At 37.5% G+C, this 16,108-nt stretch overlaps 1 protein-coding gene across 1 annotated transcript in view; it reads right to left on the reverse strand.

Moving 5' to 3' along the window:
• Positions 1 to 16,108, reverse strand: part of DBT (dihydrolipoamide branched chain transacylase E2) — a 44,995-nt gene that overhangs the window by 13,468 nt on the left and 15,419 nt on the right. The window contains exon 5 of the mRNA XM_060090190.1: positions 1,087 to 1,208. Coding sequence (XP_059946173.1) covers positions 1,087 to 1,208 — 122 coding nt within the window. The remainder of the gene's footprint in view (positions 1 to 1,086; positions 1,209 to 16,108) is intronic.

Here is a 16,108-nt window from a genome sequence, read left to right on the forward strand (position 1 = left end):
AATCCAAACCAGTCTGCAAGGTTACCATGAGGATTAGCGATAATGTATGTATAATGTCTGGCTCAGAAGTGCTCAAATAATGGAGGCATCAATTGTTGAGACCCTATTAATGATGAAGAGCACTGGTTTTAGAGTCACAGAGACTCACTTTAGAACCCTGGTTCCACCACTGGGTTAGCTGTGTGACCTTGGACCAGTTATTTGACCTCTCTAAGTCTTAGAAGGGCCCTTTGTCTCAGAGTTGTGAAGATTAAATGAGAGAACATGTTGGTCTTCCCTGGTGGTGCAGTGGTTGAGAGTCCGCCTGCCGATGCAGGGGACACGGGTTCTTGCCCCGGTTCGGGAAGATTCCACATGCCGCGGAGCGGCTGGGCCCGTGAGCCATGGCCGCTGAGCCTGCGCGTCCGGAGCCTGTGCTCCGCAACGGGAGAGGCCACAGCAGTGAGAAGCCCGCGTACCAAAAAAAAAAAAAAAAAAAAAAAAAAAGAGATAACATGTAAATTATTAGCACAATGCCTAGGAGCCATCTAACTTTGGAGGTTAAGCAGCAATGACTGTCAGGTAAGAGGGAAAACAGAAGGCCAGGCTCCTTGACTCAAGTCAGTAGAGCTCTATGGTTTTCCCTACCTTCCTGGGATCAGGCAAATCCTTGGGACCACACCCTTGCCTGGCCCATTTCCCATCCCTTCCCTATACTGCTTCCTTCATTCCTAGTAAAGATGATCACTGTCTCAATCAATCAATCATGTGTTCCCAAACCCCTGTCTCGAGCTATGCTTGTAGGGGACCTGATCTAAGACACTAGTATTTACAAGTGCTCAATAAATGGTAGCCCTGACTGTTATTAGGCTCTCAGGAAGAATAATAAATCGATACTTCTCAATTAACATGAATAATAAGTTCACAATTTTCTTTTCATCGCTCGTGAGGACTTTTATGCAACTATCACTTTTTAGTAACAGACATTTTCATGTTTCCTTTAATGCCAACTTGAGCCATCTCATCATGGGATAGCTGGGTAATTCTTCATAGATACACATGTATACCTTCTGTGTGATCTCACACTTAAATATTAAGAAAACTTACATTGTTTTCCATTGCAAGGCGACGAACTGCAGGAGTTGCCAGTGTTTTTTGGCCCTTTATCTCTTGGTGTGTGTGTTCATCATGGGACACAGCAGGAGTTTCAACAACATCTTCTTCTGAATCTGGTAACAGGATAAAATTTTACTCTTTAGTAGAAAATATTGAAACAACAAAAACAACAAGCTTAGTGTCTTATATAAATAAATTCAACTTAAAGTATACAGTAAAAAAGCATAATAGATGAGCTACTTCAGAATGGGAAAACACAGCTGCAAAATGGAAAAACATACAAGGGTACTAGAGTGAGTGAGAGGGGTGTACAGGTACCAGGTACTGTTTAATGATTATTATTGCCTGCTGTTTACTTCATTTCTGTTAAAATTATATAGCAGCTACAAGTTAAAGAATGCAAGTTTCTTTCATAAATTTTAAAACACATTGTATTGTAAACATTTTCCTAATAAATTTCTCATATACATATGAAATGAGAATCAAATGTGAGGTAAATTACATGAATCATGTAAAATCTGTGACAATCTTAAATGCTTTCCTAAAATAATATAGCATTTAAATATTTTCTTTCCTTTGAATATGGCTTAAGGAATGCTGTGGAAGGTTTTATTTTCATGGCTAATACTAATTTGGTTGTTTTATTCTCTAATTGGAGAGCAGTGATATAAGAAAAACTATCTTGGGCTATTAGCATGTATTTTTGCAACCAAAAAGAAAAAGGTTTCATGAGCATTTAATTGTCAGAGTCGGATGCTAGGAAATCAGTGCTATAGTACAGCAGAATCTCTGTGGGAATAAGTAAACTAGAGCCAACCTCTGAAAATCAGCAGAAAACTGAGTTAGCATTGACATTCAATTCTAAGCAAATAAAAATTTTCCACTGCTGGAAAACTATGGAAAGACATTCTATTCATTCATTCCTCCTCACTAGTCTATGAATTGGTCTGGTGGAGCTCTCAAAGTTCCCCTACGGTTAAGGAAGAGAAAAAACAAACACTTTGTATTGAACATGAAGAGTAGTAGAATATTCCACCCCAAAATGTGATTGTAGGAGTTCAGGACATACCACCCCAAAATATGCCACTTTGGTGTACTGATTATTTTCAAGAGCTGTAGGCACTTGAAAAACAACAAATGCTGGGAGAGGCTTACTCTGAACTCTCTTCATGTACCTAAAGACATCCAAAAGGAACTCAACTGTCAGAAACTCCCTCCCTAGGAGGGAAGACTTCTCAACCAGGGAAGACTGACTCATCACAGGAGAAGAGACTAGAAATCAGCAACACACCCATATAAACTTTTGTCACAAACTATCATACCTCCCATATATTCTTCTAAGAGCCAATTCATCCTTCCTAAAAATCATTTATTCTCCCTAAGAGGCCTACATCCCTCCTCCCCTTTCCCTAGTAAGAAGGTATTTAAACCTGAATCCTAAAGCCACCTCTCTGAGTTATTCATTTTTTCTGGGTACCTCCCAGGTATACATGAGGTCTACATGTTAATAAATTTGTTTTTCTCTTGTTCATCTGTCTTTTATTACAGGGGTCTCAGCTAAGGACTCAGAAGGTACAGGGAAAATTATTCTTCCTTCCCACAATCACCTAGTATATATATTGTATACTGCACTACATATGTAATATCTTAATCTTCACTCCAGTGTGTAAGATAGGTGTTATTAACCCCATTTTACAGATTTTTTAAAATGAGACTTGAGATGAAGAGATTGGTCCAAGGTCACACACCTAATAAACTGTGAAGAGCTGGGATTCAATCCTAGGGCTGACTCAGTTTGTGCTGTTTCCTTTAGTTCATGGCCCTAGTAGATTTTCTTTCTGGTCAAATAAGCTGGAATACAACTTCTACAGCTCAAGGCGTAATTTTATTGCACTTTGAGAAGCCCTGTGTATTGTCCACATCTGTTGAAGTTACTGGAGAAACTAGTAAGAAAGGTTAGCATTAGGAACTCAGATCCAAAGAAAAATCAAGGGGGTTCAGTTGTAGGAATCCCAAATACTAACTTGAAAAATGCATATTTGCTACAGTTTGAGAAATGCATAAATGCCCAGACATATCATATACAAGTTATTATATAACAGTTCCAAAATATCATGTTATTTATTGCTACTCACCTTTCTGGAAAACATTCTATATATCACCAAGCAGTACTGCCTTTTGGAATAACTTCAGTGTAAGTATTAAGTAATAAAACAAAGATTTGCAAGAAGTCACTCATATTATATATGAGTTGTAGTTGTCATGTAGTTGTGGGAAGAAAGCTCTCTTAATACTAAAATACTACCTTGCTAAGGACACTGGAAAGCCAGGGATGATTTAACAGAGATTTAACAGAGAATATCTACCAGAAAGCCATTTCCATGATCCAAGGGTTTCTAGTCTTTTTGTTACCTTGATCATAGAACTGATCTTAAAAGTGCCCCGGAAGAGAAGAAGTAAATCATAAGGATATGGAGGGAATGTCATTCTCTAAATGGATGAGCGTTTGTGGCATGATGCCAAGATAAACGGAGTGATCAACATCAAATCACAATTTCGCACAGATATAAAAGGATATTTGGTTCAGAACCTAACAACTAGGAAGAAGATCTAGGAAGATGACCAGATCTTTTAGGCAGGATAGAAAAGAACAGTTTCTAAATTCAACTTAGAGAGCTAGCGGTCACAATAACTTCTATTAGCATTTGATTCAATAACCTTAGCCCTGATAGAGATTGCACATTATAAAAACGGTTACAGTTTTGGAGAAAGTTGCTGCTGGTTCAGTTTTGCTGATGGAACAATCTGTTCCTGTTATGGTGCCCCGTTACCTCGATGAAATAGAGATTGCAAGCTGTACAACTGGGAAACCAGCAAAGTCAAGCTGTCCTGGCTATTCTGGTTTAGCCTTTGAACTGTCAGCTTAGATATAAACTGCGACATGTTTAACACAGGGGGAGGCCCATATTGCTACCCCCAAAATGTGGAATGCTTATTACTTTTTCCAGATTTAATTAAACATATGATTGTTCTATGCAATATGAAGAAAGTGTGGACAGTAAATCAGAGGATGACTAAAATAAAACTATGGTGATGTAAAACCAGAGTTTGTGTAACAGAGTGGGACCTGGCAGTAACTCCTGTCGTTTTTCAACTTTTTGAAGAGTAAGTCCTAACATTTGACTCCTTACTACTGTACTTCACATAGATGACCAAGGTGATGAAGAAATTATTCATGGTAAATTCTAGTTTGTACTTTCCCCTGAAGCTATTGGACATAATTGTTTTCATATCATGAGCTTATAAACAGGAACCTAGTATTTTATGATTGTAACCAATCAGACTTTGAAAAGCAGTAAGTTTTTTATTGTAAGTTAGAAAAAATATTCTTCTCAGGATTGTTTTTGGACATGTATATGGTAAAAATACAACTTAAAGTGTTTTAATATAAATGTTAAGTGTTTGGCACAATATTTTGAGGAGCTTAGTTAAACATAAAGGACTTCTGTGACTTTTCACATTAAAAAGTCAAATTCTTTTCAAATGAGGCTTTGGGGAAAATGATCTTGATCATACTGGCTTTGGTTATAATTCCATTCATTCAATGTACTTTATTCCTTGCCTTTTAAAATAACTAATTTTCGGGCTTCCCTGGTGGCGCAGTGGTTGAGACTCCGCCTGCCGATGCAGGGGACATGGGTTCGTGCCCCAATCTGGGAAGATCCCACATGCCGCGGAGTGGCTGGGCCCGTGAGCCATGGCCGCTGAGCCTGCGCATCCGGAGCCTGTGCTCCACAACGCGAGAGGCCACAACAGTGAGGGGCCCGCGTACGGCAAAAAAAAAAAAAACGAATTTTGATTCTGAGAAAATTAAGAATTCCAGTGTGACAAAGGCAATTTTTCTTTTACGCAAAAATGAAGTCTTAGTAATTTTCAACTTAGTTTTGTATTCCAGGTATGAGGTTGCCTTAAAAAATCTTTTGAAACTTGTTTAAAAAATAAATAAATAAAAATAAAATACTACCTTGTTAAATAGCACTTGAAGTAAGTTTCTAAGTTTTTTTACCTGATTATACTTATATAAAGTATACTTTATATACTTATTTTCTCCTTTGATGTTCACAATAAAGCTACAAGAATGCAGGGCACATTCTTGATTTTACCAATGTAGAAACAGACTCTAAGGGGGATGGAGTTAAGACTAAGCTAAAATTTCATGACTCTCCCCAGCTGATGTGATTTTCACTGTTCTTGCACTATACTCTAATATGTGGGATTTTATTCCTTCAGTAGTGAATTTAGATACAGTTTTTAAAACCTTAATTAAATTTTAAGAAAGAACAGAAGAACTCTGGTAAATAAGTTTTTATCATGAAGACTGTCAATTTAGTGTTGCTAGAATTCATCATGTGAAGAAAATTTATAATAAAACTATATTATTTCAGATTAAATAAAAGAGTAATTTGAATTAGTAAAAATATTAAAACTGTGTGATTGCAATGGGAAATACTTTTTGAAATACCAAAGCACTCAAAGGTTTTTTTTTTTTTTTTTTAAACCCCACATTTGTTTATTTATTTATTTTTGGCTGTGGTGGGTCTTTGTTTCTGTGCAAGGGCTTTCTCTAGTTGTGGCAAGCGGGGGCCACTCTCTTCATCGCGGTGCGCGGGCCTCTCACTGTCGCGGCCTCTCCTGTTGCGGAGCACAGGCTCCAGACGCACAGGCTCAGTAGTTGTGGCTCACGGGCCCAGCCGCTCCGCGGCATGTGGGATCTTCCCAGACCAGGGCTCGAACCCATGTCCCCTGCATTAGCAGGCAGATTCTCAACCACTGCGCCACCAGGGAAGCCCTCAAAGGTTTTTGAAAGAGTTGTTTTTGTAAGAAGCTTTAAACTTTTCCTCCCTGAAAAACTTTCTTAGGAAGACCTTTCTTCATAGCACAAATCTAAACCTTAGTTTAGTTTCTGCTCAAATGATCATAAATTGAGAATTAATGACATCTAAACCAATGAGATTGCACAGCATTTTCTTTCTCACTTCAAATTACTGAAACAACTAATTCAATCAATTCAGTCTACAATTAGCTATACAAAATAAGGTTTTAGTTACCATTTACTGAGCACTTATCATGCCCAGGCATTGTACTATGCAATTTATGTTATTGAGTGTAATTTAATTAAATGACATGCTATGTTGTTCAAATGGTTTTATGTCAAAGAGCTTTACTTTGACTCTAAAACACTGTATTATCCTGGCAAACATTTAATACTATAAACTCTATAGGATGCCTAACTTGTGTTGTTACAGCAGAATGTACACATATGTACATTGTTAGAAATTTAGTCCCAGTGTTCTAGATGAAGAATGGAGCTGACATCCCGTCTCTGAATACAATTTTCAGTGTAACAAAGTGGTTAGGAACATGTGTTTTAGAATTAAACAGAGCTGGGGTCAAATCATAGCTCTACCAATTACTAGCTGTGTGGCCATGGGCAACTTATTAAACCTCTGTGGGTCTCAACGTTGCATGTGTCAAATGTGGATAATAATCTATATGATTTAAAGAGGTAACGTATATATAGCATTAGCACAGAGAAAGCATTCAATCGATGGTAGGTGTTCATGTTAAAGGGTAAGTGCAATATAACAGCAGAATATAAAAGTATTCTGCTATATCTTATGTCCCTTCTGCTATAAAGTATTCTGCTACATCTTATGTCCCTTTCTCTCTTCCTTTAATACTTCCCCATGGTGGCAAGACTCCTCAATTAGAGCTAATTAGGTATAGTAACTCTCCACTTGTCTGGTGGTCAAGCATTCTGGCAACTTAATGTTGTACACAGCTGTAGGTGCAGAACACCTAAAACCGTGCCACGCAGCCTCAGCATTAAAACCATACACTTGCTCCAGAGAAAAGTCATTTAGACTCTCAATCACATCCTATTTTCTCTTCTTAGCACATATTTCTTAACAACTTGGTTATCTTTATTGCCAGAAAGTTAGGAAGGAGAGTGATGGCCTGGCACAATGACAAGGCTAAGAGGTAGGCTGAAAAAACAAAAATCAGAGGCAGAATTGTGTTTTTCCCATAATAATGAAGGTTCATTAACATGCCTTTGCATAATCAAAAAAGATTTTAGGTTATACCCAATATCCTCACTTTAAGAAGGCATAAAATATGTAGGTTTAAATAAATAAATTTAAAAAGCTACTGATTCCCATTAAATGGTTTAGAAAAGTTTGGGTTCAAAAAGCTTCACTTGTTTAGAAAAGTGAGGAGTCATCCTACTTTTTAAAATAGAGGTTAGAGAAAGCCAGGTTAGCTGTAAAGAGAACTCGTGGCAATATTCTTAAAACTGAGTTCACAGCAGACAACATACTGAGACATGGATCAGCTTTGACATAATCTTGATAATATTAATTAACTAAATTTCAATTTGTATATTTTTTTAAACAGCATAAATGAGTCTAGTAAGCTCTTTTCAAGTACAGTCTACCTACAGTCAGAGCACTCAGAGACAGGAGTTGGAGGTCACAAATACATTTTCCCTCATCAGAATTATCATGACACTCCAGTCTTGAAAAGCAGACTGTAACACCATGTTACAAAGAGAGTACCATAGAATATTATTTAAACAAGCATTAAAAGACAGGATTTAATTTCCACTACTGCTATTAAGACGTCTACTCTTGATCCCTTACACTCTTGATGGTTCTATGCTACAATTATTTCCCACCTGTAAAAGGGACATAATGTGTCTTATACTTCTAAAAGACTTTTCTTTAGGTAACTTTCTATTTATAGTATAATTGGTTTTCCTGGCACTAAAACAAGGAACAATATAGACAAATTCAGTATTACTACAAATTCTTGGGTAAGACAAGGTACACAAAATAATTAGAAAGTTTTCCTGTTTCCAGAATTTTAAAAGAGGCACATATAAATTTCTTAGTAAGTTGAACCTACTATTCTATAGGCTTGCTTATTTATTTTATGCTTCATAGTCATTCTTACAGTAAAAAACAATAAAAATTACAAGAAAACATAAATATAAAAGCAAAAAGGTACACACACAAAATAAAACTAGCATGCAAGGCAATTATTCAGAATACACTTTGAATTGCAAATGAAATAGAATAGCTAACAATGATCAGTTCTCTATGAGGAAAATTATCAGATAATTTTTACTCTGAACATAACCTATCCAATCCCATTAAGTTTTTACAGACATATAATAAACTGCATACATAAAATATAAAATTTCATAAGTCTTGAAATATGTGTATACCCATAACTATCACGAAAATCAAGATAATGGACATATCACCCCCCAAAGTTTCCTTATACTCCTTGGTAATTCCTCCCTCCTAACCTTCTGCCTCCTTCCTACCCTATCAGCAGGCAACCACTAATGGCTTTGTTATCAAAATATATTAGTTTGCATTTCTAAAACTTTATGTACATAGAATCATACAGCATGTTCTCTTTTATGGCTGGCTTCTCTGACTCAGCATAATTTTTCAAGATTCATCCATGTCGTACAGGAAATTAATTTTTGTAAAAAATTATCTAGAAAAAATATACCCCCTCCTGAAAAAGTTCTATGATTTTATAATTTGCTATAACAAGACTTAGTAAGTTGGATTTCATTGGAGATACCAAAAGAAACTCTAAAAAATAAAACTCTAAGAAATAAAAGGAGGGCTTCCCTGGTGGCGCAGTGTTTGCAAGTCTGCCTGCCGATGCAGGGGACGCGGGTTTGTGCCCTGGTCCGGGAAGATCCCACATGCCGCAGAGCGGCTGGGCCTGTGAACCATGGTGGCTGAGCCTGTGCGTCCAGAGCCTGTGCTCCGCAACGGGAGAGGCCACAACGGTGAGAGGCCCGCGTACCGCAAAAAAAAAAAAAAAAAAAAAAAGAATAAAAGGAAACAATAAAACCCCCCACAAATACCAATTGTTCACTTGTTCACATACAGTCAGCCCTGGGAATCCACAGGTTCCGTATTCATGGATCAACCAACTGCTGATTGAAGATACACAGGAAAAAAATGTATGTAGGTTATGTATGTAGGTTATAGTATATATATATATACTACACCATTTTTTTTTTTTTTTGCGCTATGCAGGCCTCTCACCGCTGCGGACTCTCCCGTTGCAGAGTACAGGCTCTGGACACGCAGGCTCAGCGGCCATGGCTCACGGGCTCAGCCACTCTGTGGCACGTGGGATCCTCCCAGACCGGGGCACAAACCCGTGTCCCCTGCATCGGAAGGTGGACTCTCAACCACTGTGCCACCAGGGAAGTCCACTACACCATTTTATACAAAGGATTTGAGCATCCGCAGATTTTGGTGTCTCTTTGTGTGTGTGTGTGTGTGTGTGTGTGTGTGTGTGTGTCCTAGAACCAATCTTTTGCAAATACCACAGGATGACTATAATTTGCTTTTGTGGATGGCCTAGATAGGTATCTAATCTGGTCTACAGCACTTGAGTGGGTATTCTAATTTACTGGCATCCACAAAAATGTTCAGCATCTTTGGTTGTCTAAGTTTATGCCAAGAGTATAATTCTTTCCTTTCTAGGTCTTAACTGAATGAAAGAAAAATCTATACCTATTATCTTGTTGATCCATCAAAATAATTCTGTGTTTATTTCAGGTAATTTTTAAAGGTAAATTCTTTTTGGTTTTTTTTTTTTTTTTTTTCTTTTTGCGGTATGCGGGCCTCTCACTGTTGTGGCCTCTCCCGTTGCGGAGCACAGGCTCCGGACGCGCAGGCCCAGCGGCCATGGCTCACGGGCCCAGCCGCTCCGCGGCATATGGGATCCTCCCAGACCGGGGCACGAACCCGTATCCCCTGCATCGGCAGGCGGACTCTCAACCACTGCGCCACCAGGGAGGCCCTCTTTTTTGTTTTTAATATTCCTAAATCATGCCTTTCAATAGAAATTTGGAGTCAAGATAATAGCACCCCTAGTACCCAGAATATGGTCTCTTATTTATTCCACATTAAAAGGAACAAGACGCCCTCAAGGAATGGATAATTCCAGGTCCAGGGTAGGAAAAGTATCAATATAAGGTGAGTCCCAGATCATCTTCTTGTGCCAAAAGCAAGGAAGGTTTTGAAAAGTAACAGCATCATGTTAAAAGAACACACAGAAGCCACTTTGAAATGGTCACCACTATTAATGATTTGAGCATTAAAAAGAATTATAATAAAAACATCAGGTCAAATGAAATATAAACAAAGAATGTTGGAAAAATTAATATCACCATTTGAAGGGTCTATTAAAGTAACTCCTTATTTTAATAATTGGTAAAGAAAGACTGGAATGTCTTTCCAGTAGGAATTGTATTTCATAGTAACAGATAGCCCCAATTGATATAGGAAGAGATAGCTCCACTTTACAGAATAATGCCACCTAATAATATTAAAGGAATCCAAAAATCATCATTCTACAACCACTAAAATAATTGTTGATTTAGGCAATGATTCTCAGATGATACTATAAACTACTTATGTAGTACCAAAACATTACAACATCGATATCTCTCAGGTTGCAAAGGGAAAAACATAACTGTATAATGGAAGGGCAAGGGTATGGTTATCCTAATTCCATGTTTAAACTTAGCATTATTATACCAGGTTATCCAGACATTATTTGTGTACTGATACGGAGAAATATGAAGTACATAATATTTCCATGATGTAAATTCTAGCCAAAATATTTAACTGCAACCTAGCCTTTAAAACTTACTTCTAGTTTACAGGAAATATAAAGAAGAGAGGAACAAGTCAAATACCACATGAAGAAGCAACAAGTCCAAAAGATGTGACATTCTGCAAAACAAATGCTACCATCTCTTCAGCAAGTCAGTGTCATGTGGGGAAGTAGGACCCAGATTAAAAGACACCAGGTTCAATTTGTAGTCCTGTACTAGACCCTAGCTTGAACAAACCAATTGAAATTTCAGGGGCATTTTGGTGGCAACTGGGGAAATTTAAATTTAAATATGGTGTGACTACCAGATAAAATGAAAATGTATTGTTATGAAAACATGTAGAGTCATTAACTAAGCAAACACATTAGAATGTACCAAATACAAGTCTGGTTAAAAAAATACCAAAATGCAAACAAAAATTAAATTCAAAGAAAAAATATTAAAAACAGCAAAGAAAAAGCAAAAAATAACATACAAGGTAATCCCCATAAGGTTACAGCTGATTTCTCAGCAGAAACTATACAGGTCAGAAGGGAGGGGCAGGATATACTTAAAGTGATGAAAAGGAAAAGCCTACAACCAAGATTACTCTACCCAGAAAGGATCTCATTCAGATTCTATGGAGAAATCAAAAGCTGTACAGACAAGCAAAAGCTACTTCAGCACCACCAAACCAGCTTTACAACAAATGCTAAAGGAATTTCTCTAAGTGAGAAACACAAGAGAAGAAAAAGACCAAAAAAACAAACCCAAATCAATTAAGAAAATGGTAATAGGAATATACATATCGATAATCACCTTGAATGTAAATGGATTAAACACTCCAACCAAGACAGAGACTGGCTGAATGGATACGAAAACAAGACCCTTATTTTATACGCTGTCTACAAGAAATCCACTTCAGACCTAGGGATACATACAGACTGAAAGTGAGGGGATGGAAAAAGATATTCCATGCAAATGGAAATCACAAGAAAGCTGGAGTAGTAGCAATACTCATATCAGATAAAAAAGAGTTTAAAATAAAGACTGTTACAAGAGATAGGAAGAACACTACATAATGATCAAGGGATCAATCCAAGAAGAAAACATAACAATTATAAATATATATGCACCCAACATAGGAACACCTAAATACATAAGGCAAATGCTAACAGCCATAAAAGGAGAAATCGACAGTAACACAGTAACAGTGGGGGACTTCAACACCCCACTTACACCAACAAACAGATCATCCAGACAGAAAATAAATAAGGAAACACAGGCTTTAAATGACACAATAGACCAGATAGAGTTAATTGATATTTTTAGGACATTCCACCCATAAGTGGAAGAATACACTTCTCAAGCGCACACGGAATGTTCTTCAGAATACATCTCATGTTGGGTCATAAATCAAGCCTTGGAAAATTTAAGAAAACTGAAATCATATCAAACATCTTTTCCAACCACAATGCTATGAGATTAGAAATCAATTACAAGAAAAAAACTGTAAAAAACACAAATACATGGAGGCTAAACAGTGCGCTGCTAAATAACCTAGAGATCACTGAAGAAATCAAAGAAGAAACTTAAAAACACCTAGAAACAAATGACAACAAAAACACAACGATCCAAAGCCTATGGGATGCAGCAAAATCAGTTCTAAGAGGGAAGTTTATAGCAATTCAAGTTCACCTCAAGAAACAAGAAAAATCTCAAATAAACAATCTAACCTTACACCTAAAGCAACTAGAAAAAAAACAAAGAAAACCCAAAATTAGTAGAAGGAAAGAAATCATAAAGATCAGAGCAGAAATAGATGAAAGAGAAATGAAGAAAACAATAGCAAAGATCAATAAAACTAAAAGTTGGTTCTTGGAGAAGATATATAAAACTGATAAACTTTTAGCCAGACTCATCAAGAAAAAAGGGAGAGGACTCAAATCAATAAAATGAGAAACGGGGCTTCCCTGGTGGTGCAGTGGTTGAGAGTCCGCCTGCCGATGCAGGGGACACGGGTTCGTGCCCTAGTCCGGGAGGATCCCACATGCTGCAGAGCGGCTGGGCCCGTGAGCCATGGCCGCTGAGCCTGCGCGTCCGGAGCCTGTGCTCCGCAACAGGAGAGGCCACAACAGTGGGAGGCCCGCGTACCGCAAAAATAAATAAATAAATAAATAACATAAAATGCGAAACGAAAAAGGAGAGATTACAGCTGACACCGCAGAAATACAAAGGATCATAAGAACTACCACAAGCAACTATATGCCAATAAACTGGACTACCTGAAGTAATGGACAAATTCTTGGAAAGGTACAACTTTCCAAGATTGAACCAGGAAGAATTAGAAAATATAAACACACCAATCACAGGTAATGAAATTGAAACTGTAATTAAAATCTTCCAACAAACAAAAGTCCAGGACCAGATGGCTTCAAAGGAAAATTCTATCAAACATTTAGAGAATAGTTAAGTCCTATTCATCTCAAACTCTTCCAAAAAATTGTGGTGGGAGGAACACTCCCAAACTCATTCTATAAGGCTACCATCACCCCGATACCAAAACCAGACAAATATCACACACACACACAAAAATTACAGATCAATATCACTGATGAACATAAATGCAAAAATCCACAACAAAATACTACCAAACAGAATCCAACAGCACATTAAAAGGATCATACACCATGATCAAGTGGCATTTATCCCAGGGATGCAAGGATTCTTCAATGTATGCAAATCAATCAATGTGATACACCAAATTAACAAACTGAAAAATAAAAACCATATGCTCATCTCAATAGATGCAGCAAAAGCTTTTGACAAAATTCAACACCCATTTGTGATAAAAATTCTACAGAAAATGGGCATAGAGGGAAACTACCCCAGGACAATAAAGGCCACATATGACAAACCCACAGCCAACATCATTCTCAATGGTGAAAAACTGAAAGCATTTCCTCTAAGATAAGAAATAAGACAAGGATGTCCACTCTCACCACTATCATTCAACATAGTATTGGAAGTCTTAGCCTCGGCAATCAGAGAAGAAAAAGAAATAAAAGGAATACAAATTGGAAAAGAAGAAGTAAAGCTGTCACTGCTGCTGATGACATAATACTATAAATAGAAAATCCTAAAGATGCCACCAGAAAACTACTAGAACTAATCAATGAATTTGGTAAGTTTGCAGGATACAAAATTAATGGACAGAAATCTCTGGCATTCCTATACACTAACAACGAAAGTTCAGAAAGAGAAATTAAGGAAACAATCCCATTTACCACTGCAACAAAAATATTAAAATACCTGGGGATAAACCTACCTAAGGAGGCAAAAGACCTGTACTCAGAAAACTATAAAACACTGATGAAAGAAATCAAAGATGACATAAACAGATGGAGTGATATACCATGCTCCTGGATTGGAAGAATCAATATTGTGAAAATGACTATACTACCCAAAGCAATCTACAGGTTCAATGCAATCCCTATCAAATTACGAATGGCATTTTTTAAAGAACTAGAACAAGAAATTTTACAATTTGTATGGAAATACAAAAGACCCCAAATAGCCAAAGCAATCTTGAGAAAGAAAAATGCAGCTGGAGGAATCAGGCTCCCTGACTTCAGACTATACTACAGAGCTACAGTAATCAAGTCAGTATGGTACTGGCACAAAAAGAGAAATACAGATCAACAGAACAGGATAGAAAGCCCAGAGATAAACCCACGCACATATGGTTACCTTATCTTTCACAAAGAAGGCAAGAATATACAATGGAAAAAAGACAGCCTCTTCAATAAATAGTGCTGGAAAAACTGGACAGCTACATGTAAAAGAATGAAATCAGAATGCTCCCTAATGCCATACCCAAAAATAAACTCAAAATGGATTAAAGACCTAAAGGGTAGGATAGGGAGGGTGGGAGGGAGATGCAAGAGGGAGGAGATATGGGGATATATGTATATGTATAGCTGATTCACTTTGTTATAAAGCAGAAACTAACACACCCTTGTAAAGCAATTACACTCCAATAAAGATGTTAAACATAAAATAAAATAAATAAATGTAGGGCCAGACACTATAAAACTCTTAGAGGAAAACATAGGCAGAACACTCTATGACATAAATCACAGCAAGATCCTTTTTGACCCACCTCCTAGAGTAATGAAAATAAAAACAAAAATAAACAAATGGGACCAATTAAACTTAAAAGCTTTTGCACAGCAAAGGGAACCATAAACAAGATGAAAAGACAACCCTCAGAATGGGAGAAAATATTTGCAAAAGAAGCAACTGACAAAGGATTAATCTCCAAAATATACAAGCAGCTCATGCAGCTCAATAGCAAAAAAACAAACAACCCAATCCAAAAATGGGCAGAAGACCTAAGTAGACATTTCTCCAAGAAGATATACAGACAGCCAACAAACACATGAAATGATGCTCAACATCACTAATCATTAGAGAAATGCAAATCAAAACCACAATGAGGTATCACTTCACACCTGTCAGAATGGCCATCACCAAAAAATCTACAAACAATAAATGCTGGAGAGGGTGTGGAGAAAAGAGAACCCTCCTGCACTGTTAGTGGGAATGTAAATTGATACAGCCACTGTGGAGAACAGTATGGAGGTTCCTTAAAAAACTAAAAATAGAACTACCATATGACACAGCAATCCCACTACTGGGCATATATCCTGAGAAAACTATAATTCAAAAAGAGTCATGTACCCCAATGTTCACTGCAGCACTATTTACAATAGCCAGGACATGGAAGCAACCTAAATGAATGGATAAAGAAGATGTGGCATATATATACAATGGAATATTACTCAGCCATTAAAAGGAATGAAGTTGAGTTATTTGTAGTGAGGTGGATGGACCTAGAGTCTGTCATACAGAGTGAAGTAAGCCATAAAGGGAAAAACAAATACCGTATTGCTAACGCATATATATGGAATATAAAAAAGTGGTACTGATGAACCTAGTGGCAGGGCAGGAATAAAGACACTGACGTAGAAAACGGACTTGAGGACACAGGGGGAGAAGGGGAAGCTGGGACGAAGTGAGAGAGTGGCATGGACATATATACACTACCAAATGTAAAATGGATGGCTACTGGGAAGCTGTTGCATAGCACAGGGAGATCAAGTTGATGCTTTGTGACGACCTAGAGGGATGGGATAGGGAGGGTGGGAGGGTGGGAGGGAAGGCTTAAGAGGGAGGGGATATGGGGATGTATGTATACATATAGCCGATTCACTTGGTTGTACAGCAGAGACTAACACAACATTGTAAAGC

Source organism: Mesoplodon densirostris, chromosome 2 (assembly GCF_025265405.1).
Source record: "Mesoplodon densirostris isolate mMesDen1 chromosome 2, mMesDen1 primary haplotype, whole genome shotgun sequence".
Classification (NCBI taxonomy): domain Eukaryota; kingdom Metazoa; phylum Chordata; class Mammalia; order Artiodactyla; family Ziphiidae; genus Mesoplodon; species Mesoplodon densirostris.